Source organism: Mustela lutreola, chromosome X (genome assembly GCF_030435805.1).
Source record: "Mustela lutreola isolate mMusLut2 chromosome X, mMusLut2.pri, whole genome shotgun sequence".
Lineage (NCBI taxonomy): Eukaryota > Metazoa > Chordata > Mammalia > Carnivora > Mustelidae > Mustela > Mustela lutreola.
This window is the reverse complement of record NC_081308.1, coordinates 63080409-63102584: the sequence shown is the minus strand read 5'-3', so window position 1 is coordinate 63102584 and position 22176 is coordinate 63080409. Positions and strand designations below refer to the sequence as shown.

General features: G+C 39.7%; 1 protein-coding gene and 1 long non-coding RNA gene across 5 annotated transcripts in view; one reads left to right on the top strand and one right to left on the bottom strand.

Annotated features, from left to right (window-relative positions):
• Window positions 1-12334, top strand: part of LOC131821188 (uncharacterized) — a 39137-nt gene extending 26803 nt beyond the window's left edge. The window contains exons 2-3 of the long non-coding RNA XR_009349851.1: window positions 10388-10442; window positions 11642-12334. This is a non-coding gene — a long non-coding RNA (uncharacterized LOC131821188). The remainder of the gene's footprint in view (window positions 1-10387; window positions 10443-11641) is intronic.
• KIF4A (kinesin family member 4A) overlaps window positions 1-22176 on the bottom strand; it is a 128402-nt gene that overhangs the window by 13478 nt on the left and 92748 nt on the right. For all 4 annotated transcript variants that reach the window (XM_059157059.1, XM_059157061.1, XM_059157062.1 and 1 more), the window contains 7 exons: window positions 21669-21782; window positions 8859-9014; window positions 8632-8732; window positions 3444-3573; window positions 1909-2079; window positions 1423-1530; window positions 328-405 (listed from right to left, as the gene is read on the bottom strand). In XM_059157059.1, the coding sequence (XP_059013042.1) occupies window positions 328-405; window positions 1423-1530; window positions 1909-2079; window positions 3444-3573; window positions 8632-8732; window positions 8859-9014; window positions 21669-21782 (858 nt within the window). The remainder of the gene's footprint in view (window positions 1-327; window positions 406-1422; window positions 1531-1908; window positions 2080-3443; window positions 3574-8631; window positions 8733-8858; window positions 9015-21668; window positions 21783-22176) is intronic.

Below are 22176 nucleotides of genomic sequence, written 5' to 3'. Positions count from 1 at the left end.
TACAGAGTGTATAGCACACAGTGGCTTCTGGGAGTGTTAATGGCTGAAACATAAAGATTCCTAAGCTAGCCAAATTGAAACTATAGTAAAGTAAGGCAGGTTGAAGGACTCTCACTTTAGGAGATCAGGATTAGATTCCGAGAAGAGCAGATTAAAAAACGTGTGTTCCTACCGTTTTGAAATGCACGTGACCCTATCATCTGGAAAGCCGATAGGGACGTCCAAAATGGAGCCAGCTCATCACACTCGGGGCTGTTCCCAAGAGCTGACCTCAATTACAACAGGGGCTCCCAGGGCTTATTAAAAGTGGGTGGGAGGCAGTATTACCTGCTTGATGATTTCATTCTCTCGGAGAAGCTGCTGATTTTGCTCGCATACTTCTCGCATCTTCTCAAGCTCTTCATCCTATTTCCAGATAGTGCAGTGATAGGTGGGGTTATTTTCGGCACTACATGTGGGTTACCAAACAACTCACATCTATGAAAACACACTGCTGCCAAGTTGCTGGCAGCAGATGGTTTTTGCACAGCAGCAGGACTGGGCACCCAGAAAAATGCCTTATTCCCACCAGTGCCTCAGTGTCCTGAATGCCACTTCTATTCCAATGCTCCCAGGCAGTCCTGACCGTGCTCTCAGGAACCATGTGCTCTGCCCTAAATGCTCTCCTTATTCTCTTCTATTCTTGAGACTTACGTCTCTTATTCATTCACATCAGGATGCTGATTAAGAGACCCACATGGACAGTAAGCTTTGTTTCTTTCGTGTCCACAGATGCTTTTGTTTACTCTTCTAAACATAGACTAGGCAGTTTATTTGCTACTATAATAACCCAGATTAAACTTCCTGGCACTTAAGACAACCAGATTCACAATTTGTGCATACAACTTTAACTAGTTTGGTTAGGTCTTTGATGGGAGGTGCCAAGGAAACCCTAGAGACTGGTGCTTCAGAAAAAAAGGATTTTAAGTTGGACAAAATAGTGTTCCAACACGCTGCTAAGGGGTGTGGTGTTCCCAGGCTCTGGGAGATATTCAAACCCCAGGCACTTTACAAACATGTCAGGTCTCAGCTCAGAACAGGCCCAGAAAGAGAAAGCTGAATGCCCCTTGGATTCTATGAGATGACTGAACTTTCTCAACCTTTTGGAGCTCAGGGCTGAGGCAAGGAACCAAGAGGCCTCAAAGTCTGGTGTGGAGTACATAATGACATTTCCATACCAAAAAGGAGGTTATTCTATGTATGGTACATTCTAAATACCTCTAAATTGATCAGATAGGGCCCAAAGGTCACAGCAGTTACTATTATAAATGTGTTTTTCAGTATATTGTATTATCCACTGTAAGTACAATGGTGTAAACTAGATGTGCTTTGCAGTCAGGCCTGTGGATCCCACCTCTGGAGACCCTCACCCCATTACTATACCTGACACTTCAGTGTGCTCAGCAGCTGTTGCTCCTTCTCACTCACTGACTCCTCCAGCTGCTTCTCGGCCATTTGGCTTTGCTGCAGCTGACTGAGAAGGTACAGCACCTAGAGAAAGAAAGACACTGCCCAATGGGACCAAAGGAATGAGAGGAAAAAGGAATTTTGGCTTAGTCCAAGCATTGACCCAGATGAATCCTCTGGTTTAGAGGTACCTATCGTTGTTCCTTCTCATGGCTTGAAGTCATAAGCACAGCCACAAGGTTCATCTTGATTTCAAAGTTGGAGGCTAAGAGTCACTGTGTATGTCAATTTCATTAAGTCATTTCTCTCTTTCGGGTTCCTCGCTTGAAAAATTTGAAGACGACACATGGGCTTTTGAAGGAAACTTAATATCCACCCCCCCCCCCCCACTTTTCAAAACTAACAACAAAAAGCCATGACCCTCTGTTTCTCAGTATGGCTTCTGGGCTTGCCAGAACTTACCTTCTCTTGGTGTTGCTGTTCTACCTTGACCAGCTCTGCCTGTAACTCTGTCTCAATTTCAGCAAAATGATTTCTTTCCTCAAACAGCATCTTCTGCATGTCAGCACAGCTGGCCTTGTTCTGTTTCAGGCTGCTTTCAAGCTTGCTGACCTGTATTTTGGAGGACACCAGCTGGAAGGGATAAAAGATCAGTTTAGGGGTGCCTGGGTGGCTCAGTGGGTTAAAGCCTCTGCCTTCGGCTCAGGTCATGATCCCAGGGTCCTGGGATCAAGCCCTGCATCGGGCTCTCTGCTCAGCGGGGAGCCTGCTTCCCGCCCCCCCTTCCTGCCTGTGATCTCTGTCTGTCAAATAAATAAAATCTTTAAAAAAAAATGTTTAAAAGAAGATCAGTTTAGTTGGAGAATGGCCACCTTTCGCCATTCATTAGGCAGGAAAATGTCAGCTTTCCTGAAATGGACTGAGAAAAGTTCTTCCAGGTCCAGAGTCCATTCTTCTTTTTCTGTGTCACATGGATTCTACCAGTGAATAGGAGCAACGCCACCCAGGCCAAGAAGAGTCCATAGTTCTGTTGAGATAGATCTCTGCGATCTAGGAGCCACAACTGAGGCCATTTGATCTCTTGCTCTGTCTCCAGGCAAGACTAAACCGGACACAAATAGTAGCTGACAAGTCCAAATTCTGGTATTTTAAGACTTTCTTCCTTCCTTCTGTAGAGGAATCCATAGGACACACCCTTATGACCAATTATGCCCCATGTCAGAACATCTGTGTTTGCCTGTTGGAACTAGCAGACACATTAGCTGGGGCTGTAGATCTGGCTCTTCGGGCTAGATTTGATATCCTCTGCTGGCCTGGTTTTATAGTCCCTACTAGCCTGTATGGGGAACATGATTACCAGTGTTCACCAGACTAATCAGGATTTCCTATTCGGTAGGACGAATCTGCTAACCCGATCCAAAAATGTATAAAGGATAACATCGCTCAAAACTTCCAGAGTTGAGAGTTTGTATGCTTGTCTCGAAGGGATGATGCCTCAGTCACCAGAGGCCATCGACTTCAGTTCCGCTTGTGACCATGTAAGATGAAGTATTATTTTAAACTCAGTGAGGATGCACTTTCCTTAAGATGAGTGTAGGTCAAGAGACGATTAGGTTTCCTTTCTTCTAGATTGTGCCTTAAAATTTCAAATACATGTTTCATAGGTGTTTTAAAAGTAGTGTAGTATAATAGTTTATGTTTAACCAGTGGCCTACTCTGGCATCCTGATTATTTTCCCAGTACTAATAGCAGACATTTAGCAAGTACTTGCTGTATGTCAGGCATGACAGGTATCAACTTGCAAGTCATATATTTTTCTACGTGACTGGCCTGTACTTGCTCACACCAGCCTTTACCCATAAGACTATTTCTCTAATACTAATGTCACTGCAGCTTCTACCATGAAAAGTGGCAATGACATTACAACAATATTCCTGGCTAACATTGCAACCTACCCAGCCAGACCCCTAATTGCTGGTAGGAAGAGTGATGCTTACCTCTCCAATTAAATACTTCAGGGCACACTTGGCTTCCAGGATGGTAGCAATATTCTCCCAGCGGTGTTTTGGCCTGTCTTCACTTTCTGCATCCAGCAGCTTCTGCTGTAGGTCAGCAATCTGAGCACTCCTTCAAGGAAAGACACAGTGAGACTTGTTGCTAGCATCCTCAGCACCAAGGAGGAGAGCTCTGTGGGGCTCTTCCAATAGGTTTATGGATGGAGGTATCAGTGAAACAGCATTTAAATAACGACTGAGTCATCTGGTTAGGATTTTATACAGTATCTCAAATCCTGATGCAAAAGGAATCTGAGTGGTTTTATTTTATTAAACACTGGTTGAAATAAATGGGTCATATAGTGGGACTTGGAAAGATTTGTTTTAGTAGGGTTTCTGTTGCAGTGTGCTGACTGCAATGTGACTTTGTCTTGAGGCCATTTAAGTTCAGAGTATGATATAGTGGTTCAATTGTGCAAGGAGAAGAGTCAGGTTGGAGACCTGAAGGAAAAAAAACTTCTCAAATGTACAAGCAGTAGGGTGCCTGGGTGGCTCAGTCAGTTAAGCGGCTGCCTTCAGCTCAGGTCATGATCTCGGGGTCTTGGGATTGAGCCCTGTGTTGGGCTCCCTGCTCTGTGGGGAGTCTGCCTCTCCCTCTGTCCCTCCCCGCTGCTTGTGCTTTCTCTCTCTCTCTCTCTCTCAAATGAATAAACTGAAATTTTAAAAAAAATTAAGAAAGGACAAACAGGTAGATGTTCTTTGCTGGAACCAAATACCAAATTGGGACCTATGGCTCGGACTGTGAGAGGTTATCTTGAATTGCCTGCCACAGGACAGAGAGATTTCTAAGAAGATGAGATACCCTGACCCTGCTTATAGCTTACACATGCTTTCTGATCAAGTCTGACCTGAGACCAGGGTTTACACAGTATTTCAGTTTCATTAACAGCTTCCTTCACAAATTTGCAATGTGTGCAGTGAGAGGTAGTATAGCAGCACATGAGAAATGGACTGCTACATAAAGTACTATAAAGAAGATGGCTCGGTGGGTTAAAGCTTCTGCCTTTAGCCCAGGTCATGGTCTCAGGGTCCTGGGATCGAGCCCCACACAGGGCTCTCTGCTCAGCAAGGAGCCTGCTTCCGCTCCTCCCTCTCTGCCCACTTGTGATCTCTGTCTCTCAAATAAATAAATAAAATCTTTAAAAAAAAGAAGAAGAAGGGGACCAAAATAATCTAAGACAGCAGTTCTCAAATCTTAGAGTCTCAGGACCCCTCTACACTCTTAAAAATTATTGAGGACCTCTGAGAAACTGTGTTCATATACATTGTACCTAAAGATATTTACAATACTGAAAGTAAAACTGAGAAAAAATGAAACATTCATTAATTCCCTTAAAATAATAATCCATTACAATGTAGTTTATGAAAAATACATTTTTTTAAAGATTTTATTTATTTATTTGACAGACAGAGATCACAAGTAGGCAGAGAGGCAGGCAGAGAGAGAGAGAGAGAGAGAGAGAAGCAGGCTCCCTGCTGAGCAGAGAGCCCGACGTGGGGCTCGATCCCAGGACTCTGGGATCGTGACCTGAGCCGAAGGCAGAGGCTTTAACCCACTGAGCCACCCAGGCGCCCCTGAAATATACATTTTTTAAAACAACAAAATCATTTAGCAAGAAGAGTGGGACTCTTACATTTTTACAAATCTCTGTAGTATCTGACTTAGTAGAAGACAACTGGATTCTCACATCTCCCTCTGCAATCAGTCTTTTGTGATATGGATATGTACTTGCAGCAAGGAGGAGCATTTTATTTTATTTTTGAAGGAGGGGCATTTTAATAGCCTATTTAGATAACTGGATATTCTTGAGACCACACTAAAAACCAAGTGGTAGTTCCTTAAAAATTAGCTGAAATGTGGGGTACCTGGGTGGCTCAGTGGGTTGAAGCCTCTGCATTCAGCTCAGGTCATGATCCTAGGGTCCTGGGATTGAGCCCCGAGTCAGGCTCTCTGCTCTGCAGGGAGCCTGCTTCCCCTCCTCTCTCTCTGCCTACTTGTGATCTCTGTCTGTCAAGTAAATAAGTAAAATCTTTAAAAAACTTAGCTGAAACGTGGACTCTGAAACCATTGCTAAGTAAACTTTTCTTGCTTTCTTATATTAAAATTCATTGGTCTATCTTGCAATCTGAATGGATTTACCCACACATGATTCTGTAACATATCATCTGGACAATGCTGAATGTTGTAAAGTGTCCAGATGTTAACACGTTTCATTATATAATGTAAAAAAAAAAAATAAATAAACTACTCTTAGTAATCACCACTGGTCTCCTCAGAAAAGTTAAGAAAAACTGTCAAGCTCTTGGGGGCAAATAAAAGTTTTCCAGAATTCTAAGTTTTGCTTGAAAACTCAATTCTATCTTTGGTAACAAACACTGCCAGTAGTTTTTCTTGAAGTGACAAGTTCACTCTGTTCACTTTTGAGAAAATGCCTGCCAAGTACTCAAGCCTGAATACCCATAGTTCATCAGTGCTTCTTTTGAATACAACGGATGTTCCATGGGGAAAAGAGGCCTATTGAGCTCACACCTCCAACAACTGCACAAGTGCTTTTCCTCTACACAAGTCTGAGACTTCAGCAAAACAGCACAAGTGGTCTGCGTGTTCTTCCTTTTCCATCACACAGAATACTAAATAAATTTGAACTCAAGGGTTGAAATTTTTTAATAAAATTAATAATTTGTACTGCTTTATCAAAGCTATTCTTTTTTTTTTTTTTAAAGTAGGTGCTATGCCCAGCGTGGGGCTTGAATTCAAGACCCTGAAATCAAGAGTTGCATGTTCTACCAACTGAGCCAGCCAAGCACCCCATCAAAGCCATTCTTAAGTAAAACTGATTTTATTTTTTAAATTTTTTAAAAGATTTTATTTATTTATTTGACAGAGATCACAAGTAGGCAGAGAGGCAGACAGAGAGAGTGAGAGGGAAGCAGGCTCACTGCTGAGCAGAGAGCCCGATGCAGGACTTGATCCCAAGACCCTGATATCATGACCTGAGCTGAAGGCAGTGGCTTAACCCACTGAGCCACCCAGGCGCCCCATAAAACTGATTTTAAAAAACAACTCAGAGCATGTGGTGGTGAAGTATACAGTGACCCCTAGTTCAGACTAATATCCACTGCCTTCATTCAAGCTATGGTATGAGCACTGTTGCTTTGCACCATCGTGGTGTCAATGGAGTAAAAATGGCAAATGACATCTTAATATTATTATGAAAATTGTTTTGATTGCTCAGAGACCCCTAGGGGTTGCAAACCATGCCTCAAGAACTCTGGTCTTATAGTCCTTTCCTTCAATAAGCTTATATTGACAAGACTAATAAATGTAAAAAATTAATAAATACAAAGAGAACATACACCCACTGTACCACATATATGATTGGCTACTGTAAGTTCTGAAGTGGTTTAGAGAGGAGGATTAGTGGGGGATGAAGTGTTAGGGAAGGCGTCTTGAAAGAGGTGGGCTAGCACACTTCAGGACTGTCACGGCCCTTCCTATCTCCTCTGATAATTAATGTTCCTTAGATATATTTTTTTAAAATTTAGTTTATGTCTCATCAGCTTTAGGGAAATTGCCATGACTAAACTTACCTCTGTTTAATTGCTCTCTGGTTGGCACCTGCCTAACAGGTGAATTAATTAATCATTTAATTACGCCCAGTCGTGTGCAGGTGAAAGTTTCACAACCAGCACTTAAAAAAAACCAGACCCAATTTTTAGCCTTTGCTAGTTTCTCTGGTATCAATGTGCTAAGCTCTCAAGGGTTTACAACATTCCTGCAATTTTAACAAATGATTCCAACATGCCACTGTGTCATTATATTATTTCCACTTGAAAGCTGGGGTGATGCCATCTACTTTCTCTGTATCCCAACTGGGCGCATCCAGTGTGGCACAAAGCAGAAACTCAGATGTTGGGTGATTTATAGACATAGCCAAAGATAAACAGCTAGTACATGTTGCTAGAAATGAATTGAAATGATCTTTAAGGTCTCCTGGGCGATATAGTTCTATTATCCTTAAACACTAGAAAACCTCTGTGAAAGTTCGATTCCTTCTAGATGTCCTTGATACTTAAAAGACAGTAATAGTGATGAGAGCACCATAATTTCTGGTCTTAGAGCCAGAAAAGGAGAAAGAGAGAATGTTCACTGAGCACTTTTGATATGTCAAGTACTGGGTTATGTGCTTTCCTTACTTATCTAATGCTCATGGACACTGTTACTTCCAATTATATCTGCTTTGCTGATGAACCCTAAAGTTCACTTCCTTCTGTACTGGTGCTCTTCTGGCATCGGTTCTTGATTTTCTCTAAAGTTTTGTTTTTAGCCAGTTCTACATTTCAGAGATACTAACATGTGGTGCAACACAAAGAGCATGGGTTTTGGAATTAGACAGACCAGGCTTTGAATCCCAGCTCTGTATAACCTTGAGCACGTTTCTTAAGATTTCTGAACTTCTGGAGTGCCTGGGTAGCTCAGTCAGTTGGGCGTCCTTGATTTTGGCTCAGGTCATGATCTCAGGGTCATGAGATTGAGCCCTGCATTGAGCTATGCTCAGCAGGGAGTCTGCTTGGGATTCTCTCTCTCCATCTCCTACTGCCCCAGTCCCCTGCATGCTCTCTCAAAAAATAAAAATTAAGAAAAATTTAGAAAAAAAAAGATTTCTGAACTTCTGTTTAGAACTTTCAAGTCAGAAGAATGATACTTAGGGGATGCCTGGGTGGCTCAGTCAGTTGAGCAGCTGCCTTTGGCTCAGGTCATGATCTCTGGGTCCTGGGATCGAGTCCCGCACCAGTCTCCGCTAAGCGGAGAGCCTGCTTCTCCCCCTCCCTTCCAAGCCCCACTCACGTGCTCTCTCTCTCTCAAATAAAGAAAGAAAATCTTAAAAAAAAGAATGATACTTACATCATAAGGTATAATACTACTTCACAGGGAGGGGTTGAATTAGAAAATGTATCTAATGTGTCTAGTGAACTGTATGGTTCAAAAAAAATTGCTACGTTTTCTCACTTCCCTATCATCACAAAGCCTTTGAAAAACAAGCATTTGAATCACTGGATTGATAGGTTCTATTTTGATTCCAGGCCTAAATTTTTATAAATTACAATGCTTTAGAGACAGTCACATTACCTGAGCTCCATTTCAGTTTCCAGGCTTTCTATCTGCTTTGTAATGGAATCCTCTGACTCAGAAACTTGACCACGTAGTTCAGCAAGTGAGAATGTGCGTCTCTGTAAAGAACAGTGGGAATGAGGGTGAGGTGCTCAAAGGAAAGTAATCTTCCAAAGTTGCGAGGGTTCCTGGGGAGGGCCGAGTCTGGTTATTGGTAATGTATCTCCTTCCAAAAGGGCACTCACCCGGAGCTTAGGAGGTGGATTCTCCCCAGATTCCTTTTTTTCTTTGAGTTGAGCCACATCCTGAGCCAGGATCTTCCTATCTTCAAGAAGGTCATTCAGATGGCGTTTGGCTTCCTCAGTACTGACCATAACCTCAATTTCATTTGCAAGCCAATTCTAGAAGAGAGATTGGTGATGTTGGGTTAGGGATAAGGGATCTCTGGCCCATGGGCTAGATTCAGCTCCAGGCTTAATTTCACTCAGAACAGAGCCCACATAAGTAGAAGTGAGATTTCCATTCATGCCTACACTTAGCTCTCCAAGAGCTTTTAACAGCAATATCCCAAAAGGTCATAAGAAAGAGACTTTCTGCAGAAAATCTTTCTCTACATATCCTAGCATTTCTAAAGACTATCTTTGCCTTCTCCATTTTCTCCTTAACTTGTCCTTAACTAGTCATGATAAGGAATTGAAATACATTTTTAAATTTTTTAAAAGATTTTATTTATTTATTTGACAGAGAGATCACAAGTAGGCAGAGAGACAGGCAGAGAGAGAGGGGAAGCAGGCTCCCTGCTGAGCAGAGAGCCCGATGCAGGGCTCAATCCCAGGACCCTGAGATCACAACCCGAGCCAAAGGCGGAGGCTCAACCCACTGAGCCACCTAGGTGCCCCTGAAATACATTTTGATTATCTGTTCTATTTACTACACAGATACCCATTCTTTTTAAACTTTTTTTTACTTGAGTATAGTTGACACATAATGTTACACAAGTGTTCTGGGTACAACATAGTGATTCAACATCTCTGTATGTTATGCTTTGTTCACCACAAGTGTAGCTACCATCTGTCACCATACAACACTATTACAATATCATTGACTATATTGATGCTATTCTTTTTATTTCTCTGACTTCATTCCATAACTAGAAGCCTGTACCTCCCACTCCCCTCCACCCATTTTTCTATGCCTCTACTCCTCCTTTCCCCCTGGCAACCATTAGTTTGTTCTCTGTATTTATAAGTCTGACTGCTTTTTGTTTGTTCATTCGTTTTTTAGATTCCACATATGAGTGAAATCATATGCTATTTGGCATTCTCAGTCTGATTTATTTCACTTAGCATAATACCCCAGAGGTATTAAGTCCATCCATGTTGTCACAAATGGCAAGATCTCATCCTTTTTTTATGGCTGTGTAACATTCCACTGTGGGGTGTGTGTATGTGTGTGTGTGTGTGTATCACATCTTCTTTACCCATTCATCTACCCATGGACACTTAGGTTGCTTCCTTATCTTGGCTACTGTAAATAATGCTGTAATACACATGGGGTGCAAATATCTTCAAATTAGTGTTTTTGTTTTCTTTGGATAAATACCCAGTAGCAGAATTACTGGATATATGGTATTTATAGTTTTATTTTTTTGAGGAGCCCCCATACTGTTTTCCACAGTGGATATACCAATTTACATTCCTACCAACAAGACATGAGGGTTTCTTTTTCTTCACATCCTTGCCCACACTTGTTATTTTTGTCTTTCTGTTTTTAGCCATTTTGACAGGTATAAGGTGATATCTCATTGTGGTTTGATCTGCATTTCCCTGGTGAGTAGTGATGTTAAGCAATTTTTCATGTGTCTGTTGGCCATTTGTATGTCTTCTTTGGTAAAATGTCTGTTTAGGTCCTCTGCCCATTTTTAAATTTGATTGCTTTTCTGTTGTTGAGCTGTACAAGTTCTTTATATATCTTGGATAATAACCCTTCATTGCATATATCATTTGCAAATATCTTTTCCCATTCAGTAGGTTGCCTTCTTGCTTTGTTGATGGTTTCCTTCACTGTGCTAAAGCTTTTTATTTTGATGTACTACCTACCTACCAATTTATGCTTTTGTTTCTCTTGCCTTAGGAGACATAATTAGATATGCATTCTTAATCTTTAAAGTCGATGAATGAAATTTTTTAAGCAAACAAAACTAAATTTAGTTTAGAAAAGTAACCATCTCTGAGAACATTTTCACTTTTGATGGAGGCATACCATGCTTAAAAGTAATTAAAAGAAGAGTGGATGATATCTAAGAGATTACTGCCTATGTTCTCCTCTAGGAGTCTGATGGATTCCTGTCTCACGTTGAGGTCTTTTATCCATTTTGAGTTGATCTTTGTGTACGGTGTAAGAGAATGGTCGAGTTTCATTCTTCTACATATAGCTGTCCAGTTTTCCCAGCACCATTTATTGAAGAGACTGACTTTTTTCCACTGTATATTTTTTCCTGTTTTGTCGAAGATTATTTGCCCATAGAGTTGAGGGTCCATTTCTGGGCTCTCTACTCTATTCCACTGGTCTATGTGTCTGTTTTTATGCCAGTACCATGCTGTCTTGGTGATCACAGCTTTGTAGTAAAGCTTGAAATCAGGTAACGTGATGCTCCCAGCTTTATTTTTGTTTTTCAACATTTCCTTAGCGATTCGGGGTCTCTTCTGATTCCATACAAATTTTTGGGTTATTTGCTCCAGCTCTTTGAAGAATACCGGTGGAATTTTGATCGGAATGGCATTAAAAGTATAGATTGCTCTAGGCAGTATAGACATTTTAACAATGTTTATTCTTCCGATCCAAGAGCATGGAATGGTTTTCCATCTTTTTGTGTCTTCTTCAATTTCTTTCATGAGTGTTCTGTAATTCCTCGAGTACAGATCCTTTACCTCTTTGGTTAGGTTTATTCCCAGGTATCTTATGGTTCTTGGTGCTATAGTAAATGGAATCAATTCTCTAATTTCCCTTTCTGTATTTTCATTGTTAGTTTATAAGAAAGCCACTGATTTCTGCACATTGACTTTGTATCCTGCCACGTTGCTGAATTGCTGTATGAGTTCTAGTAGTTTGGGGGTGGAGTCTTTTGGGTTTTCCATATAAAGAATCATGTCATCTGCGAAGAGAGAGAGTTTGACTTTGATATCAGCCACAACAACTTCTTTCAAGATATGTCTCCAAAGGCAAAGGAAACAAAAGCGAAAATAAACTTTTGGGACTTCATCAAAATCAAAAGCTTCTGCACAGCAAAGGAAACAGTCAAAAAAACAAAGAGGCAACCCACGGAATGGGAGAAGATATTTGCAAATGACAGTACAGACAAAAGGTTGATATCCAGGATCTGTAATGAACTCCTCAAACTCAACACACACGAAACAGGCAAACATATCAAAAAATGGGAAGAAGATATGAACAGACACTTCTCCAATCAAGACATACAAATGGCTATCAGACACATGAAAAAATGTTCATCATCGCTAGCCCTCAGGGAGATTCAAATTAAAACCACATTGAGATATCACCTTACACCAGTTAGAATGGCCAAAATTAACAAAACAGTAAACAACATGTGCTGGAGAGGATGTGGAGAAAGGGGAACCCTCTTACACTGTTGGTGGGAATGCAAGTTGGTGCAGCCTCTTTGGAGAACAGTGTGGAGATTCCTCAAGAAATTAAAAATAGAACTTCCCTATGACCCTGCCATTGCACTCCTGGGTATTTACCCCAAAGATACAGATGTAGTGAAAAGAAGGGCCGTCTGTACCCCAATGTTTATAGCAGCAATAGCCACGGTCACCAAACTATGGAAAGAACCAAGATGCCCTTCAACAGACGAATGGATAAGGAAGATGTGGTCCATATACACTATGGAGTATTATGCCTCCATCAGAAAGGACGAATACCCAGCTTTTGTACCAACATGGACGGGACTGGAAGAGATTATGCTGAGTGAAATAAGTCAAGCAGAGAGAGTCAATTATCATATGGTTTCACTTATTTGTGGAGCATAACAAATAGCATGGAGGACAAGGGGTGTTAGAGAGGAGAAGGGAGTTGGGGTAAATTGGAAAAGGAGGTGAATCATGAGAGACTATGGACTCTGAAAAACAATCTGAGATGTTTGAAGTGGCGAGGGGGTGGGAGGTTGGGGTACCTGGTGGTGGGTATTATAGAGGGCACGTATTGCATGGAGCACTGGGTGTGGTGAATAAATAATGAATACTGTTTTCCTGAAAATAAATAAATTAATTAAAAAACAAAAACAAACAAAAAGAAGGGTGGAGTGAGTGGATATATTAATGTCAGATAATGTAAAATTCAAATCAAAGAATATTACTGAGGATAAAAAAGATTATTTCATAATGGTAAAGGAGTCAAGTATTCAAAGGAACTTAATCCTTAATGTTTATATTTCTAATTTAAGCATCAAAACCATACATGAGCCAACAAAGGAGATAATATGAAATAATAAAAATACTCAGTTGATCCAAAAGAAGCCAGAAAACAAACAAAATAAAGGGAATGATGAAGAGATGGGACAAATAGAAAATAGCAAGATAATAGAGACAAGCCTACCCATATCAATAATTATATTAAAAGCAAATGATCTAAACACCCCAATTAAAATGCAGATTGTCAGATTAGATTATAAAATGTAGACCCAACTATATACTGCCTACAAGAAACAAACTTTATTTTTTTTAAAGTTAATTTATGTAAGTTAAATAATCTCTACACTCAATATGGGGCTCAAACTCATGACCCTGAAATTAAGAGTTGCATGCTCTTCAGGACACCTGGGTGGCTCAGTCGGCTGAGCATCTCCCTTTGGCTCAGGACTCATGATCTCGGGGTCCTGAAACTGAGCCCTGGATAGGGCTCCCTGCTCAGTGGGGAATCCCTTTCTCCCTCTGCCCCTCCTTCTCACTTGTGCTCTCTCTCAAATAAATAGATAAATGAGAATCTTTAAAAAGAAAAAAAAAAAAAGAGTTGCATGCTCTGTTGACTGAGCCAGCAAATACCCTGGAAATACACTATAAAAACAAAGGCACAAATAGCTTAAAACAAAAGGGATTAAGAAATACATACCATTCTAGGGGCTCCTGGGTGGCTCAGTTGGTTAAGTGTCTGCCTTCAGCTCAGGTCATGATCCCAGGGTACTGGGATGAAGCCCAAGATTGGACACCCTGCTCAGTGGGGAGTCTGCTTCTCCCTCTCCTCTGCCCCTCCCCTCATGAGCACGCACGCACTCTCCCTCTCTCTCATGTGCAGACTCCCTATCTCTCAAATAAATAAATAATCTTTTGGGGCACCTGGGTGGGTCAGTGGGTTGTGTCTGCCTTCGGCTCAGGTCATGAACTCAGGGTCCTGGGATTGATCCACGCACTGGGCTCTCTGCTCAGTGGGGATTCTGCTTCTCCCTCTCTCTCACAAGCAGGGGGATCAGGAGAGGTATGTATGTATATGTGTGTGTGTGTGTGTGTGTATTATACATATATATATACACACACATTTCTAGCATTAGTTTAAAAAAAAAGCTGGAGGGACTATATTATTAGCAGAAAAAGTAGATTTCAGGGCAAAGAATTTTACCAGGAATAAAAAAGGTCATTTCGTGATAATGAAAAGCTCAATTAATCCCAATTATTTACATCACTAATAACAAAGCTTCAAAATACATGAAGCAAAAATAGAACTACAAGGAGAAAAAGACAAATCCATAATTTCAGTTGGAGATTTGAATACCCATATCTCAATAAATGATAGAATAAGTAGGCAGAGAATCAGCAAGGATACAGTAGAAATGAACAGCACAATCAAATAGAAAAGACTGACATTTATAGAACACTTTCTCTAACAAGAGAAGAATACATATTCTTCTCAAGTACATATAGAATATTTGCCAAGACTGACCATATTCTAAGCCTCATTAAATTTGAAAGGATTCAAGTCACACAATGTTCTCTAACCACAATAAAATTAAATTAGAAATCAACTAGGTTTTTTTTTTAAAGATTTTATTTATTTGACAGAGAGAGAGATCATAAGTAGGCAGAGAGACAGGCAGAGAGAGAGAGCAGAGAGCCCAATGCGGGACTCGATCTCAGGACCCTGAGATCATGACCTGAGCCAAAGGCAGCGGCTTAACCCACTGAGCCACCCAGGCGCCCTAGAAATCATAACACAAAGATATCTATAAAAATACTGCAATATTTGGAAACTAAATAACCCACTTGTAAATAACCCATGGGTCAAAGAAGAAATCAATAGGGAAATTAGAATATATTTTGAATTGAATGAAAATGAAAACATAAGTATCAAAATTTGTGGGATGTCATTAAAGGATTACTTAAGAGGAAATTTATGGCACTGAATTCCTATATTAGAAAAGAAGAAGGGGCACCTGAGTGGCTCAGTTGGTTAAGTGTCCAACTCTTGATTTCAGCTCAGGTCATGATTTCAGGGTTGTGAGATTGAGTCCCTTGTCAGGCTCTGTGCTGGGCATGGAGCCTGCTTGGGATTCTCTTCCTCCTACTCCCTCTGCCCCTCGCCCCCCCAAAAACCCATTGAAATCAATGACCTCAGATTCTACTTTAAGAAACTAAAAAATATAAGCCAATTAAATCCAAACCAGAAGTAAGGAAATAATAAAGATTATATTAGAAACTAATGAGTTGGGGTTTTGGGAACATTTTAAGGGAATAGTATGAATAACTTTGACAACTTAGATGAAGCAGACAAGTTCACTAAAACACACAAATTACCAAAGCTTACTTAAGAAGAAGTACATAATCTGAGCAATCCTACAGTTATTTAAAAAAAAAAAAAAACAAACCCTGAATTTTAGTTAATTTCCACCTACTCCCCAAAGAAAATCTAACAAAAAACCCCCCTTCAGGCCCAGATGATTTAACTTGGAAAATTTTACCCAACTTTTTTTTTAAAGATTTTATTTATTTATTTGACAGAGAGAGATCACAAGTAGGTAGAGAGGCAGGCAGAGAGAGAGAGGAGGAAGCAGGCTCTCCACCAAGGAGAGAGCCCGATGCAGGGCTCGATCCCAGAACCCTGGGATCATGACCTGAGCCGAAGGCAGAGGCTTTAACCCTCTGAGCCACCCAGGCGCCCCAATTTTACCCAACTTTTAAAGAAGAAACAATATTAATTCTATACAAACTCTTCCAGACAATTGAAAAAGAAGGAGTATTTCCCAACTCATTCAAAGAGGCCAACATTACTTAGATACCTAAAACAGATGAAGACATTATAAGAAAACAACAGAAATGAACAGAGATGCAAAAATTTTACATAAAATTTTTATTTTAGAAAAATTTTAGTTTTTATATCCTGCTGTGTTTGATAATACATAAAAGGATGATGTATTACAACCAAGTGGAGTTTATCCAAGGAACGTAAGGCTGGTTTCATAATTGAATATCACAACATTCAGAATAAAACCTTACAACAAACTAAGAATACATAAGAACTTCTTCAGTCTGTGGGGCACCTGGGTGGCTCAGATAGTTAAGTATCTGACTTTCAGCTTGGGTCTTGGGGTCCTGGGATCAAGCCCTGCAATGGGTCTGTGTTGCTCAGCAACTCTGCTCCTCCCCCATCCCCTGACTTGTGTTCTCTCAAGTAAAATAAGATCTTAAAAAAAGGACTTCCTCAATCTGATAATGGATATCTATGAAAACCCTACAGCTAATATCATACTTCATGGTGAAAGACTAAATCCTTTGCCCAAGATCACGAAAAACAGAATGGTGTCTACTGTCACCACTCCTATTCAACATTATCTTGATGGTCCAAGCTGATGTAATAGACAAGTAAGAGAAATAAAAGACATACAGATTAGAAAGGAAGAAATATATTTGTATTTACAGATGGCATGACTGCAGAAAATCCCAAAGAACCTACAAAACAGTTGCTAGACTAATAAAGCCAAAAGATGGATATTAATATACAAAAACCAATTGTATTTCTATAAACCAGCAATGAACAACTGGATAAACAATTTGGCAGTTTTTTTTTTTAAAGATTTTATTTATTTATTTATTTGACAGAGAGAAATCACAAGTAGATGGAGAGGCAGGCAGAGAGAGAGAGAGAGAGGGAAGCAGGCTCCCTGCTGAGCAGAGAGCCCGATGCGGGACTCCATCCCAGGACCCCGAGATCATGACCTGAGCCGAAGGCAGCGGCTTAACCCACTGAGCCACCCAGGCGCCCGAATTTGGCAGTTTTTTTATAAAGTTAAACATAAACTTACCATATGACCTAGCAATTCTACTCCTAGGCATTTACCCAAGTGAAATGTCTACCTATGTTTACACAGAAATGTTTTATAGCAGCTTTATTCACAATCACCAAAAACTGGGAAAAAACCTCCAAGATATCCTTTAATCGGTGAATAGATAAACTTTGGGACATTCATACAATGGAATACAACTCAGGAAAAAAAAAGGCAAAAACTACTGATCCATGCAACAACATAAACGAGTCTCTGAAGCATTATGCTAAGTGAAAGAAGTCATGCTGTATTTTTTTAAATATGTTTCTATTTATATGACACTGATGCAAAGGGAAAACAATCATGACAGAATACAAATGAGTGTTTGCTAATGGCTAGGGTTGTGGGAGGAGTTAACCATAGGTATAGAGGAAATAGCGAGGACAATAAAACTATCCCACACCTTGCTTGTGATGCTGGTTATACAACTGTATGTGTTGTCAAAACTCTCAAAATTGTACACTACAAAAGGTAAATCTTATAGTATGTCAGATATGCCTTAATAAAGTTGAAAAAAAATCAATGTCATTTGCCATACTAACAGAGTAAAAACAAACCATAAGATCATCTCAATAGGATTCAGAAAAAACTTTGGAAAAAACCCCAGCATCCGTTCATGATAAAAACTTACAGCAAACTAGGGAGAGACAGGAACTTCTTCAAACTGATAAAAGACATACACTAAAACCTATATCAAGTATCATACTTAATGGTGAAGGATTGAAATGTTTTCTCTCTAAGATTGGAAACAAAGCAAGGATGTCTCTTCACCTACTCAATTAAATATTTTACTGGTGGTTCTAGCAAGTGCAATAAGACAAGATCATATTAAAAAAAGAGGCATACAAAGCTGATAAGTAAATAAAATGGTCTCTATTTGCAGATGATATGATTGTCTATGTAGCCTCTATAAAAGAGCTATTAAACATAGTACCTGGGTGGCTCACTTGGTTATGTGACTGCCTTCAGCTCAGGTAACGATCCTGGAGTCCCAGAATCGAGTCCCACATCAGGCTCCCTGCTCAATGGGGAGTCTACTTCTCCCTCTGACCCTCCCCCTCACATCCTCTTTCAAATAAATAAATAATATCTTTTTTTTTTTTTTTTTAAAGCTATAAAGACTGGGTGGTTCAGTTGGTTAAGTATCTGCCTTCAGCTCAGGTCATGATCCCAGGGTCATGGTACTGGGCCCCCTCTCGGGTTCCTTGCTCAGTGGGGAGCTTGTTTTTCCCACTCCCTCTCCCTCTGTCTGCCGTGCCCCTTCCTTGTGAGCTCTCTCTCTCTCTCTCTCTCTGTCAAATAAATAAAATCTTTAAAAAAATAAAAAGAAGGGGTGCCTGGCTGGCTCAGCTGTTGGGCATCTGCTTTCGGCTCAGGTCATGATCCCAGGGTCCTAGTTCAAGCCCCACATCAGGCTCCGTGCTTGGTGGGAAGGCTGCTTCTCCCACTCCCCCTGCTTGTGTTCCCTCTCTTGCTGTATCTATCTCTGTCAAATAAATAAAATTTTTATAAAAAAAATAAAAGAGCTATAAGAACCAATGAATACGTCCAGACAATTGGAAATTGAAATAAAAAAAATTTCTGCTATCAGGGCGCCTGGGTGGCTCAGTGGGTTAAAACCTCTGCCTTCGGCTCAGGTCATTATCCCAGGTCCTGGGATTGAGCCCTGCATCAGGCTCTCTGCTCAGCAAGGCACCTGCTTCCTTCTCTCTCTCCTCTCTGCCTGCCTCTCTGCCTACTTGTGATCTCTGTCTGTCAAATAATAAAAAAAAAAAAACTTAAAAAAAATTTCTGCTATCATAAAAATATGAAATATTTAAGAATATATTTGACAAAATATGTGTAACACCGGTATACTGAAAACTAAGACACTACTGAGAGAAATTAAAGATTTAAAAAAATGGAGAGGTGCATGTGTTCATGAATCAAAAGACTCAATATTGTTAAGATATAAATTCTCCTACAGATTCTATGTAATCCTAATCAAACTCCCAGTAGAGTTTTTATGGAAATCAACAAGCTGATTCTAAAATTTATATGAAAAAACACAGCACCTAGTTTTCCCAAGATAACTTTGAAAGAGTATAACAACTTTGGGGGCTTATACTACCTGATTTCAGAACTTATTATAAAGCTAGTGTGATTAAACATGTTGGAATTAGCATAAAGATAGACACATAGATCAATGGGATAGAATCTAGAAATTGACTTATGGACAATTGATTTTGACAAAGGTGTCAAGTCAAAATGAATCATAAACTTAAATGTAAAGCTTAAAACTGTATAAGATAAAAAGCTTTTGCACCACAAAGGAAACAGTCAACAAAACTAAGAGGCAACTCACGGAATGGGAGAAGATATATGCAAATGATGTTATAGATAAAGGACTGGTATCCAAGATCTATAAAGAATGTCTCAAGCTCAACACCCAAAAAACAAATAATCCAGTCAATAAATGGGCAGAAGATATGAACAGACACTTCTCCAAAGAAGACATACAAATGGCTAATAGACACATGAAAAAATATTCAACATCACTAGCCATCAGGGAAATACAAATCAAAAGCACAATGAGATACCATCTTACACCAGTTAGAATTGCCAAAATTAATAATACAGGAAACAACAAGTGTTGGCGGGGATGTGGAGAAAGGGGAACCCTCTTATGCTGTTGGTGGGAATTCAAGCTGGTTATAGCCACTCTGGAAAACAGTATGGACATTCCTCAAGACGTTAAAAATAGAGCTACCTTATGACCCAGCAATTACACTTATAGGTATTTATTCCAAAGATACAGACATAGTGAAAAGAAGGGGCACATGCACCCCAATGTTCATAGCAGCAATGTCCACAATAGCCAAATTGTGGAAGGAGCCAAGATGCCCTTCAACAGATGAATGGGGTAAGGAAGATGTGATTCTTATATACAATGGAATATTACTCAGCCATCAGAAAGGATGAATACCCACCATTTGCATCGACATGGATGGAACTAGAGGGGATTATGCTAAGTGAAGTAAGTCAAGCAGAGAAAGACAATTATATGGTTTCACTCATATGTGGAACACAAGGAATAGCACAGAGGACCATAGAGGGGAAGGGAAGGAAAACTGAATGGGAAGAAATCACAGAGAGAGGCAAACCATGATAGACTCTGGATACCAGGAACCAAACTGAGGGTTACAAAAGAGAGATGGGTTGGGGGATGGGGTAACTGGGTGATGGGAATTAAGGAGGGTATGCGTGGTGATGAGCACTGGGTATTACACAAAACTAATGAATTGTTGAACACTAAATCAAAAACTAATGATGTACTATATGTTGGCTAATTGAACATAATAAAATAAAAATAAAATAAATTGAATTAAATTCAAACTTAAAAAAATTCTAGAAGAAAATTTAGGGGGAAACCTTAGTGATCTTGGGTTTGGCAATAATTTTTTAAACAGGTCATAAAACCCATTAAGCATAAAAGAAAAAAAATGTCAATGAAAAGGATGGCATCAAAATTAAAAAGGCTTGCCCTTCAAAAGACACTGTTAAAAAGGGGAAAGGCAAGCTATATAGCCCAGGAGAAATTTACAAAACATAAAAGTCCTTTGTTAGATATATCTAGAATATATAAAGAATTCTAACTGAATGTAATAACAAAAAAAAGACAACCCAATTAAAAAATGGGGAAGATGGGGTACCTGGGAGGCTCAATCAGTTAAGCATCTGTCTTTGGCTCAGGTGGTGATTTTGGGGTGCCACATGTTGGGCTCCCTACTCAGCAGGGAGCCTGCTTCCCCCTCCTGCCTGCCTCTCTGCCTGCTTGTGATCTCTGTCAAATGAATAAATAAAATCCTTTTTTAATTAGAATTTTCTAATTTTATTATTTAAAGCTTTTCTTGGATTTCCAGATTATTTTGCACTGAGTATACATTTATTTAGAAAACATTAATAAAGCTATTTCCAAGCAGAAAAATACAGCCATTAAATTAACATATTCCCAGGTGTCCCTTCAAGTTCTGACCTCCTTTTTTAAAATTTTTGAATAAATAAAATCTTAAAAAAAAAAGGAAACACTACAAAATATCCATCAGCAGGTGAATAGATAAATAAATTGTGGGGCAGCCATCAGCAGGCTGCCATTTAGCAACAAAAAGGAAAGAAGTATTGAGACACACAACCACAGTGATAAATCTTGATATAATAATGTTGAATGAAAGTCAGAAAAAGAAAATATGTATGATTCAATTTTTATACAATTCTAGAAAATAAAAACTAATTTACAGTGACAGAAAGATTAATTGTTGCCTAGAGATGGGGAAGGAGAGGGATGGACTGGGGAGGGGAGAAGGGATTACAAAGTGGTAACTAGTAAGTTTTGGTCATGACAGACATAGACATTGTCTTGATTGTGGTGCTGATTTCATGGGTGCATGTGTCAAAGCCTATTAAATTGTACACTTTAAATATGTACAGTTTATTGTAGGTCAATTGTACCTCAGTAAAACTGTTAAAAAATTAACTGAACCTCAGTAGAAGCAGGGATGAAAAGGGTTCTCTACTCTTGGTCTTTAACATCTGTTCAAAGATATTCAAAGGTATCATTAGGAAATCAGGCTTTTGGGTATGACTTCAGATTTTGAAGTGTTTAATTCTAAACCAAAATAAAGCGATTTTCCTTGTTTTCCCTATCCCTGATGTAGGTAAGAAAAGTGGCAGCATAAGCTGCCCATACCTTCACTCGAGCTGCAGTGCCTTCCATTCCACGGCTCTGAGTCTCCTTCCGCTTATCTGCAACCTCCTGCTGTTTTTGGAGAGCATCCTTGAGACGCTTGTTGGCAGCTGCTGCCTAAATAAAAATGGCTCATGGTAATGTCGAATTGAAGAGTGAAAAAAAATTTAATTTCCATTTTTCTTTCTTAGTAAAGAAAAACGAAAAAATTCTATGGGTCTGAATTCCTATAGGAATCAACTTTTAAGTCTCCGTGTACATAATACTGGTGAACAGTTACTGCTTGAGAGCCTAGGAGAGGTACATATTTCAAAGAAGTACTGTGGACTGAAAGTGTCTGGCAATGTCACTTCTCAGTATTACTCTGCATTTTTTTTTTTTTTTTGGAAAGAAGCAAGCCCAATTGGAAAAAAAAAATCCTTATTTGAATAGTACCATTTTCTTCAGATTTTTTCTGCTCACAGTTCATGACATACACACAGGGATTAAGACTAAGGAATTGCTGGCCAAG